The 21,586-nt window shown below is 42.8% G+C and overlaps 1 protein-coding gene across 2 annotated transcripts in view; it reads left to right on the plus strand.

Annotated features, from left to right (window-relative positions):
* WNT11 (Wnt family member 11) overlaps positions 1 to 21,586 on the plus strand; it is a 182,147-nt gene that overhangs the window by 105,897 nt on the left and 54,664 nt on the right. For both annotated transcript variants that reach the window (XM_077451435.1, XM_077451434.1), the window contains exon 3: positions 6,198 to 6,433. In XM_077451435.1, the coding sequence (XP_077307561.1) occupies positions 6,198 to 6,433 (236 nt within the window). The remainder of the gene's footprint in view (positions 1 to 6,197; positions 6,434 to 21,586) is intronic.

Genomic DNA, 21,586 nt, shown 5'->3' on the forward strand with positions numbered 1-21,586 from the left:
TTTAAGTGCAGCAGAGCTCCTGTAAGGACTAATTTTTTTTGTTCCCTGGCACTGAATTTTCGAAACGACAGTATTTTATCTTCCCAAAAATCAGGCCTCCAGCCTTTGTATATGTACGGCAGGGACAGAACATTGAGTTATGACACTCCGACAATGTTCCCATTAGCCGTCCATTCATCTCCCCTACGAATGATGAATCACAGCCAGTGTTCCGCTCTTCTTCCTAGGAATGAAGGACATTTTTTTTTTTTACTATATCCGTTTTCAAAACATTGCGTCCTCTTGAAACCGAACGCCCAGAATGGGGTCACGGGTAGGGGCGCCTTTTCAATCCCCAGTAATGATCTGTTGAAGGGCTGTGATCCAGGCGAGAGCTCTGCCTTTGTTCTGCTGTCACCCGATAGCCCGCACCTTGACGTGTGAATGAAAAGGTGAGACTGGACAGGGAGAAGTGGCTGTTCTCCTCCTGGTGACACCACACTTGGCGTCTAAATATATCACCCGCATTCATCTGGAGAGACGTTCTCTGGGCCTGGATACTGTTCTCTATTTGTTGTCACTGACCCTTGAGCTGTTTAGAGGCCCTAAAGAAGAACTTCTCTAAGCACTGTTACCATCTAAAATATTGTATAGAGACATGTCCACCAAGAAGCCCTCATTTTATGACCACTGGCAGCTTAAATAAGTAACATTCATTATCTCATTACAATGGCATCTGAAAGTCGGTGGGATATATTAGGCAGCAATTAAACCATGACGTTGATGCGTTGAAAACAGAAGAAATGGGCATAGCCGTTTGTTGTGTATGGGGCTATAAAGCCTCAGACCACTCAGACCAGTCAGGGTACCCATGCTGACCCATGTCCACAGCCAAAAGCACCTACAGTGGGCGTGTGAACATCAGATCTGGACTATGGAGCAAGGGATGAAGGTGGCCTGGTCTGATGTATCACATTTTATTTTACATTATGTGGATGGCCGGGTGCGTGTGTATCGCTTACCCAGGAAAGAGATGGCACCAGGATGTAGTATGGGAAGAAGGCAAGCCAGTGGAGGCAGCATGATGCTTCGGGCAATGTTTTACTGGGAAACCTTGAGGCCCCATTCACACCTCAGCGTGTTGTAGCTCTAAGCCTGAAGCTCCAAAAAGCTGTAGGAGAAAAAACAACAAATATTCTGTATGGCGTTGGTTCACATCTCTACTCCAAGTCGCCTGAAGCCAAACGCCTGAAGCTCAAAAAAGTTCTGGAGCTTTTTTTTGTATGTCAAATTGGGCAGATTTGCGCATTTTTTGCGCTTGTTTATTCCCATAGAATTAAATGGAAACGTGCAACTTGTGCGCGCAAATTGGGCAGATTTGCATGTTTTGTCACGCGTTTTTGTGCGATTTTCTGCTCAAATGTAAAAAAAAATAAAAAAAATAAATAACTAATAATATATGAATAAACAAATGTAAAATAAACACACAAATAACTAAAAATCATCATAAATAAATAAAATAAATTCATGTTATGTAAAAATAAATAATAATTAACCCTTAACTTTAAAAATGTTTTAAGAAATTAATAATAATAATTATATATATATATACATATATATACATATATATATATACATATATATATATATATATATATATATATATATATATATATATACATATATATATATATATATATATATTAAATAATATATAATATTATATACTAATTGTTATTATTAATAATAATAATAATAATAATAATAATAGTATTATAAATAATACTAATTTATTATTATTATTTATTTATTGATCTATTTTGTGTTAGGGTGCTTATTTATTATTATTCTTTTTATTTTTTTTTATTTTTTTATTGACGTTAGAGGGCAGAGGTTGGCACCTGGGTTAGGGAGTTAAGGGTAGGGGTTAATTATTTATTTATTATTACATAGTATATTTATTGTATTTATTCATGATTATTTTTAGATATTTGTGTATTTATTTTATATTTATTTAATTATTTATTATTATTATTATTATTATTATTATTATTATTATTATTATCATCAGTAGTAGTCATAGTAGTAGTAGTAGTAGTAGTGGTATTAACACCCTAACCCTAAAAAAAAAAAAAAAAAAAACTAAATTAAATAACAACCATATACTTACCTCAACTGTGCAGTTCGTTTTGCACAGTGTGGCCCCGACCCTCATCTTCTGAGGTCCCACGGCAGCGCTTGTGGCTCCTCCTCACATCGGTAAACCCCCTAGTAGAAGCTCTCTCCCTGGGGGATACCTTGTGGGCGCTCTCCGGAGTCCAGCATTTGCGTGCATAGACACAGAATGCCGGACTCGGCTCAACCCCACGACGCCTGCATCGTTGGATTTGATTGACAGCAGCAGAAGCCAATGGCTGCGCTGATATCAATCTATCCAATCAAGAGCCGAGAACCCCCGGGAAAAAGAAGAGCGCGTCACCGCCAGGTGAAATTCCAGGTCTCAGGTAAGTAAAACGGGTTGAAAGTTTGATCACTTTCTATTTTTATTTTTATCCTATTTTCCTGTTATTTATTATGCACTAACATATTGGGTTGGGAATATATGATTAAGGTATATTGATTTGAAATTGCAAGGTAGTGCTGCATGTAACATGTGCAGCGCAATCAACGTTTTAATGCATAGCCACCCTGATGCATGCATTTATGTTCGTATGCGCGTGTTTGTGGGGGTGGGCTTAAAAAAATTGAGTGGAGGAATTTGAAGTGCTTGGGTGTAACTTTTTTTTTTTTTTTTACTTTTTCATCACATAGGGAACAAAAAGTCTGCATTTTTGGTGACAGGTTTCCTTTAACAAGACCCCTGATGTCTCACCTGTCCTCCAATGAATCGAATGGAATGCCGATCGCACTGCATTGGTTTCTTCCCTTGTGATACCAAGACCCAGAAGTGATGTTTTACACGTCATTTCGAGATCAGTAACAGGAAGGGGGGGGGGGGGTTACCAGCAATCCCACGCTATCATAAGGGATGTTTTTCATCCCTTGTGATAGCAATAAAGTTGATCCAAAAAAATGTACAGTGTAAAAAATAAATAAAAAATAAATAAAATAAAATAAAAACATTTTAAGCACCCCTGTCCCTCACCGTTCTCATGTGCAATTAAAAACGGGCACATAGGTCCCACAAGCATGGTGATTGCACCACTCATGTGAGGTATCACTGCGAACGACAGAGCAAGAGCGATAATTCTAGCGGCAGACCTCTTGTTTAACCTGTAAAGGCTTTTAAAGTGTGTGTGTCGCCTGGTCATTTCTGTGCAAGTCAGGAAAGTGCATGATTATTCTGAGCACTTTCCTAACACGCATTTATAGGAACCCATCCTAGATTCTTCCCTGGGAAAGGTCAGAGAGGGGATAGCTTATAAGGTCACTTTAAATGGATATATCATATTTTTTCTGTAGGCCACTTTAAAACATGTCCACGTTTTACTAAGGATGAGAGGCATCTGTCTGTCCCGAAACCTTTTGCTATCTCTTTAGTAGTCTATCCAAGATGAATCTTGTCCAGTGGTAATACACAGCTGTCCTCTGCCCCTACACAGAACAATGCAAACTCAAGTCCAATGGATAGGAGATTTTCCGGGATGTTGGAACATCTCACCATGTAAAGACCAAACACTTCCAAAGCTTAGACAAGCTCAGTATAATTCCTTGGGAGGTCAGAGATGGCCCGATCAATGCAAGCTCCAAACGACGAACTTTTAAAACTTACGTTTACAGAAATGAATGTTCAATGCATGACAAAGGATACTCGTAACACTATGGGTTAGCTAAAGTGATATCAACACATAAGTAGCGCCTTTTCAGACTCAGCGGACTCTCAGTGAAACTTTGTACTGAGTGCTCTGAAATGTACTGAGTTACTGGTGTAACTCATACAGCTATTTCTGTTTCTTTTCACCTACAGCTATTGATCTTGTGAGTGTTAATTTTAGTCTTAGGACTAAAATGGCATTTTAGTTTTAGTCCCATTTTAGTCTTTTGCAATTGTTTTAGTTTTATTCGTATTTAGTCGACTAAATCTCCAGTACATTTTAGTCGACTAAAATGTCTTACGTTTTAGTTGACTAAAATCTCCAGTACATTTCAGTAATGAAAATTTAGTTGTAGTTATAGTCTCTTGACTAAAATGGCTTTTAGTTTTCGTCATATTTTAGTCATCTCAATTGTTTTAGTTTTATTTGTATTTTAGTCAACTAAGATAGTATTCATTTAGCCGACTAAAATGTTTACTCAACTAAATTAACACTGCAATGGGGATGGTGGACCTTTTATTTATCTGCTAATCCTTCATTCATAGAGTGTTTTTTTATTGTTAGAAGCTATAGCACAGCTGCTATGAATGGTGGCGGGTCTGGAAAGGGAGGAGCATAGTTGGCACTTTTGATGTGTGCCTTTGACAGTATTACCACTGAGATCACAGCTGCGGGGGGTATGATGGTGGTGGTTAATTTATGATTGTTTATGAGCTAAATGAATAGAGCCACAAGCAGGGCTGCTGCTGATCAGGGCTGCTGTTAGAAATCAGGTGGTCCAATACGGCTTACCTGACAGGGCCCCCTTCCTCCATTTGAAAGTGACATCGATTTATCAGTCCCTTTCTCTGTAGATTCAGCTGCACAGATGAATGAACACGAAGTGCTCTGAGGCTTCCTGCTCATTCACAAACTGAAGCAAAGTAAACACAGTTTACAGTTTACTATGCTTCACTGAGGAATGGACAGCGATTGCTCACTGTGTTCATTCAGGAAATGAAGGGGTCAGTAAATTACATATTTACCAACATCTTCCACTGCTCTCCCTCTTCCGGCAGGAGAGGAGAGGAAGGAAGCTGGTAGTGCTTAGGAGGAAAGGAGCACACAGGGGAGAAGATGGAATGGACACATGTGTTAGAACCAAACCCCCTGCAGTGCACCCGAGGGGGAAAGAAGTGGAGAAGCTGGCAGCACTGCAGTGGGATGGCAGAAGAGGATTGGTGTTTGCAATAAGACAGCACAGCCGGACCTCCTGCTCAACAGGTGCCTGCCCCCCCCCCCCCCTTTTGAACTTATAGGGCACAGGCCCAGTACAGGAGGGTTGGCTGTACTGCCTTATCAAAGTGCTCACTGCCCCCACAGTGCAGTGAGCAATCGGTATCGATCGCTCACTGTGTTCATTCAGGATGGTGAGCATCCCCGCTCACTATCCTGAAATAACCCTCCTGTGTGCCCTCAGCTGCTGCTGGTTGGATAGTAGTGAAACCAGCAGCACTGAGGGGAAAGGGGCAGGCAGGGGTTCAAGACAGCAGGGAGTGCAGATACTAGAACCGATCCCCCTGCAGCATAGATGGAGGGAGAAAAGAAAAGTAGAAGCCAGCAGCACTGCAGAAGAGCCACAAGTGCCACCAATATGGCAGTATTGCCGGCCCTTCTGCTCTGCAGGTGCCCGAGCCCTTTCTTTTTGAACTGATGAGGCCTGGATCCAGTACAGTAGAGGTGGCTGTCCTGCCTTATCAGTGGCCCTGGCCACAAGTGTGATATACATTATTTGCACATAGTATAGTGTGATTGCAGCTTTTAGTGTAATGCCTCGTATACACGACCAGACTTTTCCGGCAGAAAAGGTCCGATGGTGTTCCCGACGGAGTTATGACAGACTTCCAAACGAACTGACTTGCCCACACACAAACGGACTAAAGTCAGTTCGAAAGTCCGTTCATTTTGAATGTGATGACGTACGACGGGACTAGAAAAGGAAGTTCAATAGTCAGTAGCCAATAGCTTCCCATGCGTCGTATTTGGTCCGTAGGACCAGCGTGCAGACGAACGGTTTTCCCGATAGGAATTGAGTCCGTCGGACAGATTTGAAACATGTTCTATTTCTAGGTCCATCTGATTTTTTAAAGAAAAGCAATTGGACTATCCCACACACGAACGGACTATCCGACGGAATGATTCAGTCGGACCTAGTCTGTCGGAAAGTCCGGTCGTGTTTATGCTGCATAAGTCTTGTCTTACCTCTTTCAAGAAAAGCCAGCCATTGTAATTCATGTCTACATTTTGACAAGATAAATCACTTCCTTCTCATAAAAGAACTTTGCTGGACATAGGGTGCCTATAGATGAGATCACATGACACTGTGCAGGGTCTGATCGTCACTTTTCCTTTCTTCTGATGCAGAGCACTATCGAAGACTTCAGCAACTCTCGCCCTGAACCAGACCCAGCACTGCAAGCAGCTGGACGGCCTGGTCTCCTCTCAGACGCAGCTGTGCCGGAGTAACCTAGAACTGATGCAGACCATCGTCCTGGCAGCTAAGGAGGTGAAGAAGACATGCATCAAAGCCTTCACTGACATGAGGTGGAACTGCACGTCCATTGAGCTGGCACCCAACTTCAACCAGGATTTGGAGAGAGGTAGGGAACCCGGAATAAATTGATAATCTCGCTGTGCTTTTCCCGTTTTACTGATCACTGTGACGCACTTAAAGCGGAGCGCCACCCTATTTTAACATAATATCTCAAGCTGATTGAATACATGTCATCCTTCAAAAACTGAAAGTTTTTTTTTTTTTCAGCATTACCTTTTTTTTGTTATCTTGTCCATTTCCTATCTATGGTGATCGCGGATATGGGCGGGGATAGTGCGGATATGGGCGGGGATAGTGTGGATAGTTCGTAATATCCTCAATCCGCACTGTCTCCTGGGAGCTTGTGTCATAGTTCCCAGGAGTCAGTGTGGCGGCCCGCTGACGCGAGTTATCGCGTGATTTCTTACTTGCACAGCTCCGTTGCCATCACAACGGGGCGGGACTTCCGACGACGCCGCCTGTTGCGATGGTAACCTTAGCTGTTGACGGCGCTCCTCTTTACAGTTACTGCGCATGCGCGAGATCGGGAATACAAGGCGCAGTGCCTCCTGGTTGAGAAGGGGCACTGTATCCTGGAAGAGGATGCCTGTGGGCTTCACATGCCCACAGGTAAGATGAGACCCGGCTACAAGAATTATTAAAAGTTGAAAACGGACATCTTTAAGACCGAAAACATGCAACAAGTGAGTTATAAATGTTAAGGACATAATCTTTGTGATTGTACCAAAAAAAAAAAAAACGTTTAGGGCAGTGGAGCGCCGCTTTAAGACTTTTCTAAAATATTTCTTCGAGAGTTGTAATAACAATAGAAGGTCAACCGTAGTACAGTGTATTTTGCCAGATGCCTCTTGTGATTTTTGGCCACTCATGTTTCTCCTCTCATATGGTAAAATGTAAAATTATTATCAAAAAGTGGAAGGAATTTAAGGGATGCGAGATATGTGTCTTGTAATTAATCAGACAGGTATGGTGACCTTGGCCAAGCATTATCCTCCCCCATAAAGCATGAAGTACTTTGTTTCCTTCTTCTTGAGCTGGCCATAAGCCAATAGAAAAACTTTCATTTTGGGAACAGTTGTTCGATTTTCTAATGCAGCCATTTTCAACCATGGTTTAATGGTACTCTAGAGTTCCTCAATGGTTGACTAGGCATTCTTGATCTGTGGCTAACTGATCCCCCATCTGATGGTGCTTGCAAAGTTACAGTTCCAACTCCACTTGACAGAGCCTGCTGCATGACTGCATGGGCGTAATTCCGGCCACACCTGTAATAACCACATTCTTCCCACTTACCGCCACCGATGTAAGGGGAATTTACCCAATGGCCCCCCAATGGACTAATCTTACTAGGGGTTCCCTGAGATCTGAAAATTATTTCAAGGGCTTTTCTGGGGTAAAAAAAGTTTGAGAAAGGCTCTTCTAATGGTTAGTGGGGTCAAATTGATGTGCGCTTTTGACCTTAGTTATGAGAAAATTCAATGCGATAGGAATTTTCGCACAAACTATCAAATTTGTAACTGAATGTGTTTTTTATTAGGGAAAAATCATACATATTTTAATGCATATGTTCTAGGCGCAAAAGAAACCTGTTGCATAAGTCTGGGAATCCATTCAAATAGCAGGTCCGGATGAAATGTTAAGAGGCATGGTCAGAGTGATCAGAAGATGTCCTTTTCAAGGAAATCTGGCCATATAGGAAGCTGATATGCACACCTCAACATATCCTGTAAAGGTCAACCATACTCCTCCCACACCCAAGACTCCATGAATGCCAGTGAGGTTTCTTAAAGGACCATTGGGCCGGTTCAGGTGGGAAGGGAATCAAACTCAACTTCTTCATATAACTTTGGCAGTCATTGTTTCTGGATTTACCATTCGTTCTGACATATGGTTTTCATTAGGTTAACTCCTCATATGTGTTTTTCTGCATAGATTGAGTTTAACCACTCGTGCACTGTGGTGCATTTTTCCACGGCTGATCAGTGGCCATTTTTTTACCCGGTGCCATTTATGAGTGGCACTGCATAAGTAGCCTTTGGTTGGCTAATGGTATTCGCCGTGTACTGAACTGACATTAGACAGCTGGGAAAACAGAGACACTGTACCCAACCGATCCAAGGGGCTGGGTACCATGTGATTGCTGTGATTGGTCATCACAGTGATCACATGGTATTGTTTACAGTGCTGATCCCTCCCCTTCTCCTTACAAGGGGGAAGGAGAGAGATCAGGAGGGGAAGGAGAGTGACACAGGCATCCTTTTTTAACCCTTTCCTGTCCCCCTCCTCTCCAAAACATACTATATCCAATACTGTCCTAGTGACCTGTAAAATTAACCCTTCGCTTCCCTTATCCTGCCCATCTCAACATTAACTCCTTCACCTCCATCCTGCCACTGAATGTGATTATTAAATTAACTCCATCACCTCCTCCTTCCTGTACATTCATTTATAGAATGCACTGTTCTCAAGCTCTGTGTTTAACCCTCTCAGCACTGGAATGTTTCCTAATTTCCCCAAAAATTGTGACAATAAAAGAGATCACCTTGCGGTGTCTACTTTCCAAAAAAAAAAAGGGCCATTTCAGGGGTTTTTGTACTGTTCTGGCATTTTAATTATTTTTTTAATGAAGTTCTGTTTATTGATTTTAAGTTAGGGCCAGTTCACACCATGCATCACACAGGAACACTCTGTATTTTCCTGTACGATTCACATGCAATCTGGATGCAGTGCGATTTTAGCCTATATGGAAAGATTTGACAATTGGTTTTTACCAAAATGACCAAAACAAATCGTACAAGTATCCAACGAGAATTAACAAATTTCTAATTGTTGAATTTGCTCCTGGATGAGAACATTTTTAACTATTCTTTTTCTTTATGCACTTGTCACAGTTAATCCCGAAGTTGATTGTTCATTCTACGGGAATTGTGATATTGACACAATGGGGTTTATTTACTAAAGCTAGAGTGTGCAAAATTAGTCACACTTCTGCATGGAAACCAATCAGCTTCTAACCTTAGCTTGTTCAATTAAACCAATCTTTCTCAACCTTTTTGCCCCAGAGGAACCCTTGAAATCCTTTTCATGTCTTGAGGAACTCTTACTAAAACGAATTGGTGGTCATTGAAAAAAATGCCCTTTACATTTGTGGCCATGCGGAATAAGGCAGCCCTTACAGTGGTTGTCAAAATGCAATTGCTACGGATGGCTTAAAAGCTTGTTGGCTTCATGCAACTGGCTCTACCAAGTGGTGTTGACCCCAGAAGTATGCAGACATCTTAAGATAGGAGGTCAATCAGCCACAGCTCAAGGAACCCCTAGCAACCTTTGGAGGAACCCTAGGGTTCCAAGGAAGCCTGGTTGAGAATGGCTGGATTAAACTTTGGCAATAAAACCTGGAAGCTGATTGGCTTCTATGCAGAAGTGTGATTCATTTTGCATTCTTTAGCTTTAGTAAATAAACCTCAATGACCTGTTAAATGAATGAAAAGTCATTAAAAATAATTCAAGTCCAAGAAGGCACCATCGAATGGTCGGATGAGCAATTTTTATTTTTCTGAACATTCGAACTAAATTCTACAGGCATAAGGCCAGAATAACACTTAAATCTTAATGTATCCCCAGGGAAAATATGAATAGAACCCGAAAGAATATTTTAATTATTCTGCAAGGAAATATTTAATGGGTTCTGAAGGAAAATTTTTGTGGATCCCAAAGAAGGTTTTATTGTTGCCACAAGGAAAACTTTAATGGAACCCGAAGGACATTTTTTGTGGATCCCAAAGGAAAGTTTTATTGTATCCCCAGGAAAAAATGTTATGGATCCCCAAGGAAGATTTTATTGTTTTCTCCAAGGAAAATGTTTGTTCCCCAAGAAAAGATCTAATGTATCCCCAAGGAAAAGTTTAATGGATTGCCAAAGAAGACTTTAATGTGACCGCAGGGGAAAAAATTTAATGGGACCTAAAGGAAAATTTTTGTGGATCCCCAGGGTAAATTTTAATGGCTCTCCAAAGATTTTATTGTTTCCGCAAGGACAACTTTACTGGAACCCCAAGGAATTTTTTTGTGGATCCCCAAGGAAAGTTTGATATATTGCCAAAGAATAATTTAATGTCTCTGTAGGGGAATATTTAATGGCGCCAAGGAAATTTTTTATGGATCCCAAAGGAAAATTTTAATGGATCCTCAAAGAAGATTTTAATGTTTCCACAAGGAAAAAATGAATGTATCCTCAAGAGAAAAATAAAAATAAGCATTGTTATATCAGATAAACATTAAATATATTACAGGCATACCCCACTTTTAAGTACATAATGGGGTTTATTTACTAAAGCTGGAAAGCGCGAAATCAGGCTCACTTCTACATAGAAACCAATGAGCTTCTAACCCCAGCTTGTTCAATTAAGCTTTGGTAATAAAACCTGGAAGCTCATTGGTTTATCATGGAGAAGTGAGGCTGATTTTGCACTTTCCAGCTTTAGTAAATAAACCCCATTGTGTACTTAAAAGTGGGGTATGCCTGTACGCTTCTAAATGTTACAACAAACTTTACCAAAAGTTATTGAATCACAATTTCCCAAAAAATAGCAAACTGCAGTTTAGAATTACAAATTTCCCATAGAATTCGGAGGTATGCTATGGACAGCGGCTTTCTACGAGGATGGTGAATCGCGGAAATCTGCCTATTTTCACAAATACCTCTTCAGGAAAGGTTTTTGTCTCCTTGTCCTAATCAATTACAAGGAATAAAAGGGAGTCCTGACCAGACAATAATGGGCGTCATGTCAGAATTAGCGAAGGATTCTGGGTAGGTTTCTTTGTTTTGACAACAAGCAAATAGCTCAATCAGTCGTGTGAAATACAGCGAATTAGTAAGCAAGACAGGCAGAAGTGAGCGACAGAGACAGGGATAATGGGGAGTGATGAGAGAGGAGCAGAGAGGTGGAGACGGAGAGATGAATCCCAGGCAGGGTGCGACCATTTGAGGCTCATTTAATGTCTATTTCAGCATTTCTTTTAATTACGTATAGAAAGCTTCTGCACATGGATGCTGCTTCTCCTTATACAATGTCACACTTCCGTCATCTTCTTATTTAAGGGACACATGCTAAAAACTGCAGTCATCTTGACATTTGTAGGACTCAACCCAGTGTTGTATCTATATACCTCGTAACCTTAAACCCGGCTTCCCGCCCCCTCCCAACCTTGTCCCTCTTAAAAAATGACTGGACAGATTTTGGAGTAAATGGCCATCAGGCCTAAACTTTTTATTATTAACCAAAATATAATCTTTAATAAATACCAACATTAAATAAGAAAATAACTTTCCCAGCCTTTCCAAGGGGTCATGGGTACGTAGCATCCCAACATCAAATTGGTCACTGCCTATAACTTCAACTGTAACCTTTTGACCTCCAGGCGGCAACCCCTGTCTCGGAGGCTATAACCAACTGTAGCAGTGACCTACCCGTTTTAAACCCTTCCAGGTTAAACCCTCGTAACCTGGAAGTACCTACAACCACTCCCATCCCATGGATGGGTACAACAGGCCTTTTTACCTGTACCTCACTTCTTCATCTAAAGACCCCTGAACCGCACAATGAAGAAAACAAGCACCCGAGACAAAACCCCGTACCAAAAAACCAGGGAGGGTGGGTGGGGATTCCTTCCTCCTCCGCTCTGCAACTGCTATCACTGCCCCTTGCTGACACGAGATGGCCGCCGTGGCTCCGCCCCCGGCTCCGCCCACCCCATGTTCTTAAAGCGGCCACACCTCCCCTAAAAAACGGCGACTGTGCAGTCCAGCACATGTCATGCCGTCCCTGCGCCTACCTCCCCCTAGTGGATGCTAGCTGCGGGACTCCCTTTTTGACCGAACCCAAAAAGTTTGCGAAGACTTTTTTTTTCCAAAAACCTCTTCCCCTTGTCTCCAAACCCCTTTGCTCCTTTCTCGGCACATGCACAGTGCAATATACATCTTCAACCCTTACCAACCTGTGTAAGATGTTGGAATTCTACAATTCCAGAGCACATCTGCTGAGATTAGATTATTGGGGACTGCCCAACGGTGAAGCCGTATTGAATGTGGGGTTAGGAGCACCTAGTAATGGTAACTTGATCATTGGTACAAGAATGTTTATTGATTAAGAATTGCATACTGCCCAACTTTCTGAGATGGGAATGAGGGACACCTATCAGCAAAAGTATGCAGGCATAGGACACACCCCTTGCCATGCCCCTTTAAAGGAGTGTTGTACAAAAAAAACAAGTTTGGTTAAACCCACAAGTGCTTTTTTTTACCACTTATATTCCTTTATATTGGCTTTTGGAATTTACAAATGCAGCAATTTAGAAATCAGATGAAAGGTTTAGCACTGAAAAACACTTTTTGATAGATAAAAAGTGCCATATAAATCAGACCAAAATTAGGGGAAAATGAGGAGGAATGAGAGACAGAGGGACATTGCTCCAAATCAGGGACAGTCCTTCAAAATCAGGGACAGTTGGGAGCTATGTATATCCCAGAAGTCTTATAGGAGTTGTAAAGTCAGAAGTTTTTTTTTTATCTTAATGCATTCTATGAATGAAGCCTTCTGTGTGTAGCAGCCTCCCCAGCACCCCTCTACTACTTACCTGAGCCCCTCTCTGTCCAGCGATGTGCATGAGTCCTTCAGCCATCCGGGACTCTCCTCCTGATTGGCTGAGACACAGCAGCAGCACCATTGGTTCCTGCAGCTGTCAATAAAAGTCAGTTAGCCAAGCAGGAGAAAGAGGGGGTGGGGCCGAATGGCAGCTTTGTGTCTGAATGGACATACAGAGCTGTGGCTCGGCTCGGGTGCCCCCATAGCAAGCGGCTTCCTGTTAGAGGGTGGCTATGTTCCTTCTCCGTGGTCCCTCTGTATGTAGGAATGTAGCCACCCTCTCTTGCTCGCTCCAGGGATGGAGTATGGGATGTGTAGTGTACATAGAACAGTGCACATGACCACAAGTGAGAAGAACTAAGAGTGGTAAAAAAAGCACTTGTGGATTTAATTAACCTTTTTTTGGGTTCATTCTCCTTTAAGGGGGTGTGGCGGGGGCGTGTCCTATGCCTACATACCTTTGCTAGTAGGTGTCCCTCATTCCCATCTCAAAATGTTGGGAGGTATGGACATATGACATTAACATTCCAGGAGTTTGTGGCCAAGGGGGCAGTACAGGCTTCATCAGTACAGGGACAAGAAGCTAAAAAAAAAAAAAAAAAAAAAAAAAAAAAGGTATTTACCAAAAAGAAACCAAAAAGGAGGGGGGTAAAAAAGTAATATTAGGAAATGTGTAAAATGAGGGTAAAGGTCACCACCACAGGTGCAAGTGACAGGGTGATAATGTAGGAGTAAAGTTGGGTAAGGGTTGTCACTCCTTAACATCAAGTGCTTAATAAAGGAATTTCAAGCATACCTCCCAACATTTTGAGATGGGAATGAGCTACACCTACCAGCAAACATATGTAGGCATAGGACACACCTCCTGCCACACCTACTTAAACGAGAATTAACCAAAAAAAAAAAAAAGTTTAATTCAATCCACAAGGGCTTTTTTTTACCACTGCTATTCCTTTATATTGGCTTTTAAAATTTGCAGCAATTTAGAAATCAGATGAAAGGTTTAGCACTGGGAAACACTTTTTGAAAGATAAAAAGTTCATTTTATATACAACTATATTAGGGCTGTGGAAATTAAAGATCAATTCCTCAATTAATCGATTCATTTTTTTGATCGATCAAAATTATTTTGATCGGTACTCACTTCCGGGACTTCAGGGAGTTCCGTCGGAGATCCGGTGACGTCACGGATATCGACGTCACTGGACTCCTCCCCCCTTCCCTAAGTGCCTCCGACTGCTAACGAAGGGAAGGGGGGAGGAGTTGGTGATGTCAAAGTTCTGATTGAACGTAACTCGTACGGGGGGAGGAGCTACACATGACGTCACCCACTGCTGCCCTACAGAACTAACACGATTGTCGGCTTTACATGCTGTGTTTTTATCATCTTTATGTGAGTAGTTTGTGTTTGAACACAAAAATGAAATCCTATACTTAAGCGGTGAGCACTTAGATCTTTTCTTTCTACCCATGACCCGGCATCCTTGCTGAGATCTAAGGAGACGTGAGAGAAGTTTATGGCCCGTGTTAACCCTTTTGATACCCGCTTGCATGACCACCTGTTTGCACAGGGGTCCATGCCATAAGGGGAGAGTGATTAGTTAGACCGGAGGTGGAGGGATTGTCACACTACTGTGGGGAAAAAAAATGACTTACGTCAGTGCTACAGTTTGAATCTAAAATGCATTTGTGTGAACTGTGAAGTTAAGTCATGGATTGTGGAAACGAACTAGTGTCAGGTGATTGTATATAGTGTATACCACATTTACCACTGACTAATGCAGAGCTGCAATGCAAGGAGATCAGCTAAAAGTAGTTGGATCTGTGTGTGCGTTATAATTAATTGAAATCAGTCAATTAATTGATTTTAAAAAAAATCGATTAATCCCACAGGACAATTTGAATCAGTAACATATATATAGATATATATAGATCAGACCAAAATGAGGGACAAATGAGGAGGAATGAGGGACATTGCTCTAAATCAGGGACAGTCCCTCCAAATCAGGGACAGTTGGGAGCTATGCCTTCAAGGTCGGGTCACCAGGGATTGTTTTAGAGAAAGCCGCAGATTCAAAAAAAGAACAAAAACAGCTTTAGGAATTACAATAACACATTAAAGCTTGTGTGAGATTTTAGGGGTTTAGATTTCTGTTATTGATTTTGGCATTCCTGTATAGTGCACTAGGCCAGTCCACAGTTAAGCCGCCTTTACCGCAAAGAACCCCTGCCCGTGTCTGTAGTAAAACCTGCTTTCCTCCATGCAGCACTCATGTCTTTTGTACAGACCTTGGAATAAGGAGTTTGTGAAATCTTTATGTTGACCTTGGATATTTGTATTTATACGTAATATGGAGATTACCGCTAAGGTGTCTCTTTTCCCCCCAATTAAACAAACCAGATTTTTCTGTGATGTGGGTGACTTGGAGCCGCTCGGGGTACACACACACCAAAGCAGACCTCTGGGTGAACTCTCACTTCTAAGGATTCATTTCACTCATTGTGTACGTACAAAGCCGCGTTCTCTTCTAATGGCATTGTGACAACAAGAGCGAGCTGAGGGCAGTGTGGCGGCTAAAAATTAGATATATTTTTATTTTATAAATATATATATATATATATATATATATATATATATATATATATATCCTATAATATTTATATATTTTTCATTTATCTATTTCTTTCTATCTTACTATCTAGAGCTATAGACGCTTATTTACCAAAAGTTTTGGGACACTTGCCTTTACACGCACATGAACTTTAATGACATCCCAGTCTAAAGCCTGGTACACAAGGTACGGAAATCAGAAGGAGACTGTCATTTGACAGGCTGTTGTCTGAAGTTCTTACCGTTAGTACGCTCCTTTTTGACAATTGTTGTCCAATTTTCGGCCAACAAATGTTGGATGACAGGCTAGTAAGTTTTCGGCGGACAACAGCTTGATGCCAGATTTTCATATGGTCAGTACACAAATCCGTCACACAAAAGTCGAAAGTACAAACACGCATGCTTGGAATCATTGCTCACCAAACACGAAATTAGCAGAAGGGGCCCAAAGGGTGGCGCTCAAGGGCCGAAATTCCTCCTTGTACATTCGTGTTTGTGGCACGTGTAATGTTAGTATGCAAGACAAGATCCTGGCACACGCCCTTTTGACAAAAATCAGACCCTCAGTTGTCCAAAAATCATACCGTGTGTACGAGGCTTGAGGCCTCGTACACACGGTGCGATTGTTGGCAGGGGATTGTCTGTTGACAGACTGTTGTCCTAAAATCTTACTGTTAGTAAGCTCCTTTTGACAATTGTCCAATTTTCGGCCAACAAATGTTGGATGACAGGCTAGTAAATTTTTGGCGGACAACGGCTTGATTTTCGGATGGTCAGCACACACGCCCTTTTGACAAAAATCAGATGCTCAGTTGGCCAACAATTGTACCGTGTGTACGAGGCTTAAGAGTTTCAATTTGTATGCAATCAGGTAGGCCCTTGCACTACATGGTTTTGGAAATTCTTAAGACACAAATCTGCAGAAAATCTATACCTTATACAATTTTCTTGTAAAACTTTTCTTTAGATTTACCAAAAACATTTCAATTTGTATACAATCAGGCAGGCCCTTGTACTACATAGTTGAAGGTACATGTAAAGAAAATTGAATAATAAAATTGTATGGTGCATGGGCAGCTTTAGTCCGTAGGGCTCAATACAGCTACCAGTGCCCATTAAATGCAGCCCACCAGCGCCCATAAAATGCAGCCTCTCCGGCACCCATCATTACAGCCTCAGCAGCACCCATCAAATGCAGCCTCACCAGTGCCCATCAATGCAGCCTCACCAGCGCCCATCAATGCAGCCTCACCAGTGCCCATCAATGCAGCCTCTCCAGCACCCATCAAATGCAGCCCACCAGCGCCCATCAATGCAGCTTCACCAGCGTCCTTAAAACGCAGCCTCACCAGCACCCATCAATGCAGCCTCACCAGCGCCCATCAATTCAGCCTCACCAGCACCTCCATCAATTCAGCCTCACCAGCGCCCCCATAAATACAGCCTCACCAACTCCCATCAAATGCAGCCCACCAGTGCCCATCAGTGCAGCCTCACCAATGCCCATCAAACACAGCCCACCAGCACCCATCAAATGCAGCCTCACCAGCGCCCATCGATGCAGCCTCACCAGTGCCCATCAATGCAGCCTCACCAGCACACATCAAATGCAGCCCACCAGCGCCCATCAATGCAGCCTCACTAACACCCATCAAATGCAGCCCACCAGCACCCATCAATGCAGCTTCACCAGCATCCCTTAAATGCAGCCTCACCAGCACCCATCAATGCAGCCTCACCAGCGCCCATCAATGCAGCCTCACCAGCGCCTCCATCAATGCAGCCTCACCAGCTCCCCCATTAATACAGCCTCACCAACGCCCATCAAATGCAGCCCACCAGTGCCCATCAGTGCAGCCTCACCAATGCCCATCAAACACAGCCCACCAGCACCCATCAATGCAGCCTACCAGTGCCCATCATTGAATGTTTGCTTGCTTCCATTCATTCGGGAGTCAGAACACAGACACAGTCCTCTGCCACGGCTGCGCCTCTGAAACTATGTGCGAATGCAGCGGCAGCTGCCTGCTGATGCTGAGACTTAGTTGCTTGCTTCAGAGAGAAGAGAGTAGAAACACCAGTAACCAGGTGCCCTAGGCAGCTGCCTAGTTTGCCTAGTGGTATCACCGGCCCTGCATAGGAGTGCAGAATCTATTTCAACCCTGTGATCCACAGGAGAAGTACAGCCAAACCAGCTTTGGCTGTACTTCTCCTTTAATAACATTGAGGACACAAGAAGAAAAAGGGTATTATTGTGAAACAAAAGGTAACATCTTATTTGTTGTCCTCCTACTACAAGAAACAGAAAGGTTAACCTTTTCTTTCCTGATCAGTTGAGGGGGATAACCTCTGCAAATCAATTTGTTCTCCATCTCATTAAGCATGTCATCACGATCTATGTGATCACTCACAATTCTTATTACTCGTGTCATTTGTGATCTAGGGATTGATTTAAAGACACCAGGCGGATGAAAGCTATTGTAGTATATTCAACAAGGTGTTGGAAACATTCCTCAGAGATTTTGATCCAAGAAAGTGTTGCTGCAGATTTGTTGGCTGTACATCCATGATGCCAATCTCCCGTTCCACCACATCCCAAAGGTGCTCTATTGGATGAGATGTGGTGACTGTTTAGGCCATTGGAGGACAGTGACCTCATTGTCCAGTGGTGAGATGATTGGAGCTTTGTGACATGGTGCATTATCCTGCTGGAAGGAGCCATCAGAAGATGGGGACACTGTAGTCATAAAGGGATGGACATGGTCAGCAACAATACTCAGGTAGGAGGTGGGGTTTAAATGATGCTCAATTGGTGCTAAGGGGCCCAAATTGTGCCAAGAAAATATCTTCCACACCATTACACCACCACCACCAGACTGAACCGGTGATACAAGGCAGGATGGATCCATGCTTTCATGTTGCTTACAACAAATTCTGACCCTCCATCTGAATGTCACAGCTGAAATCTAGACTCATCAGACCAGGCAACTTTTTCCAATCTTCTATTGTCCAATTTGGTGATCCTGTGCGAACTGCAGTCTCAGTTTCCTGTTCTTAGCTGACAGGAGTGACACCCAGGTGTGGTCTTTGGCTGCTGTAGCCCATCTGCTTCAAGGTTCAATGTTTTGTGCATTCAGAGATGGTATTCTGCATACCTTGGTTGTAACGAGTGGTTATTTGAGTTACTGTTGTCTTTTTATCATCTCAAACCAGTCTGCCCATTCTCCTCGGACCTCTGACATTAACAAGGCATTTTTCTCCACACAACTGCTCACTGGATATTTTCTCTTTTTCGGACCATTCTTTGTAAACCTGAGAGATGGTTGTGTGTGAAAATCCCAGTAGATCAGCAGTTTTTGAAATACTCGGATCAGCCCGTCTGGCACCAACAAACATGCCACGTTCAAAGTCACTTAAATCCCTGTTCTTCCCCATTCTGATGCTCGGTTTGAACTTATGCAAGTCGTCTTGATGCCTAAATGCACTGAGTTGCTGTGTGATAGTATTTAGGGGGTGACAGATACCCTTTATGGAGATATCAGGAGTCCCTAATGCCGCGTACACATGAATTTCGTCCAGCAAAATACAGATGAGAGCTTTTCATCGGAAAATGCGACCGTGTGTACGCTCCATCAGAATTTGGCTGTCCGAATTTCTGCCAGCAAAAAATTTATAGCATGTTCTCAATTTTCCCGACGGAAAAAACTTTCTATTGGAAATTTCGATCATGTGTATGCAATTCCGACACGCAAAAAATCACGCATGCTCAGATTCAGCTACGAGACGGAAGCTATTGGCTACTGGCTATTGAACTTCCTTTTTCTAGTCACCACGTTATAAATGATCGGAATTTGATGTGACCGTGTGTAGGCAAGACAGATTGAGCCGAATTCCGTCGGAATTCCGTTGGGAAAACCATCAGAGCTTTTTCTGACGAGAATTCCGATCGTGTGTACGCGGCATCAGAGCATAGTACCCACAGAACCCAACACATTCAAGTGAATAGGAACGCTCCGCAAGCGTCCTGCCACCACGTGCAATGCATGCAGTTGCTGCACACTGGTGCAGGGATCAAGGGTAAATTGGCGATATAGCACCTTCTCACCGTCTGTCAAATGTTCTCTGAAGAGCGATCCGAATACAGATCACACTTTACAGGCCAAAGCTAGTGTGAACGAGCCTTAAAGATAAATTCCAGATATGGATCTTTTATACGTTAGCTTGGTCCAGCTTGAACTAATGTGACTATGTACAGTATCTCACAAAAGTGAGTACACCCCTATTTTCGTAAAGATTTTATTATTTCTTTTCATGTGACAACACTGAAGAAATGACACTTTGCTACAATGTAAAGTAGTGAGTGTACAGCTTGTATAACAGTGTAAATTTGCTGTCCCCTCAAAATAACTCAACACACAGCCATTAATGTCTTATGCCGTGTATACACAACCGGACTTTTCGACAGCAAAGGTCCGACGGGACAAAACCATCAGACAATTCGACTGTGTGTGGGCTCCATCGGACCTTTGCTGTCCAAAAATCTGACGGACATTAGAAATAGAACATGTTTCAAATTTTTCCGCCGGACCCAGTTCCTCTGGAGAAATCCGCTCGTCTGTGTGCTAGTCCGACGGACGAAAACTGACGCGAGGGCAGCTATTGGCTACTGGCTATTGAACTTCCTTATTCTAGTCCGGTCGTACGTCATCACGTTCGAATCCGTCGGACTTTGGTGTGATTGTGTGTGGCCAAGTCCGTTCATTCGGAAAGTCCGTCGGAACTCCGCCGAAAGCCCGTCGGGAAGACCGTTGGACCTAGTCTGCCGGAAAGTCCGGTCGTGTGTACGTGGCATAAACCGCTGGCAGCAAAAGTGAGTAAACTATATAAATATAAAATATTTTCAAGAATGTGAGGGTTGTACTCACTTTTGTGAAATACTGTATATGCCATACCTGGCCAATGCCCCTGGAAGCTGGAATTCAGTGGGCACCGCTACCCCGGCGATCTCCACTTGCTTTTGAGCCCTGTGCTAAGCAGCTGCCCTGCTGCATTCTGAAAACAGGAGGACCAGAGCTTGGCACGGGCGTTATTCAGGGAATGTATTGCAGGGGCATCCAGGGGCATGGGTCAGGTATGGTATATACATAGCTACATACTGTAGGTCCAAGCTGGATCAATGCAACAATGTAGAAAATATCCAAACCTGGAAATCATCTTGAACCTCTGTTGGACACCAGTAGAGTAGGGGTGTTACTCTGCCTTTAAAGAGATGCTCCCAGCAGGGCCAAATGGTTTTAGCATGTAAGGGAGTCTGAAGGAGCGACGTGACATGAATTCCAGGTGGACGCCGGGGAAAGTCTCAGAAGTTGGGCCAGCATAAAGTCCCTTGGCTGACACTGTCACATTACCCTCCCAGTGTGGTGCCGTGACTCGCCGTATAGATGAGAGTGATGGCACGGTGTCAGGGCATGCTGAGAATTCCTGTCCACACTCTCCTGCTGTTTACGAGGATATATGAGTGCCACCTACTAGTCACCCGCCTTCTGTACTACGAGCTCTGGATCTGTACATATGAAATCCATCCGCTCCGAATGCCTCTAACACAACCCATCCATGTGTAAACTGCTTCTTACAGCCTAACTCCAGACAGTTTATTTTATTTTTATTTATTTTTTTACGTATTTATTTGGGTTTGGAAGAGTCCATTTAAACCAGCGGGCATGCATTGTGCTCTGTATATTGCATGCCCACTGGTGTGAAAGGGTGGCGTTGTGTGCTGCAGTGTTTATCTTTTTTTTTATTGCTTGTCGCAAAATAACATTTCATTTAACTTTATGCACTGCAGCGCATGCAGTGCGTCACAACGTGTGTAAAATGCATCATTTCCTACTTTTCTCCGGTGTGTTGGTGGAAACTGGAAATACAGAATACAGAATACTTTGTT

The sequence above is a fragment of the Lithobates pipiens genome, unplaced genomic scaffold (genome assembly GCF_037356315.1).
Source record: "Lithobates pipiens isolate NorthernLeopardFrog02 unplaced genomic scaffold, aLitPip1_a1.2 Scaffold_23, whole genome shotgun sequence".
NCBI lineage: Eukaryota > Metazoa > Chordata > Amphibia > Anura > Ranidae > Lithobates > Lithobates pipiens.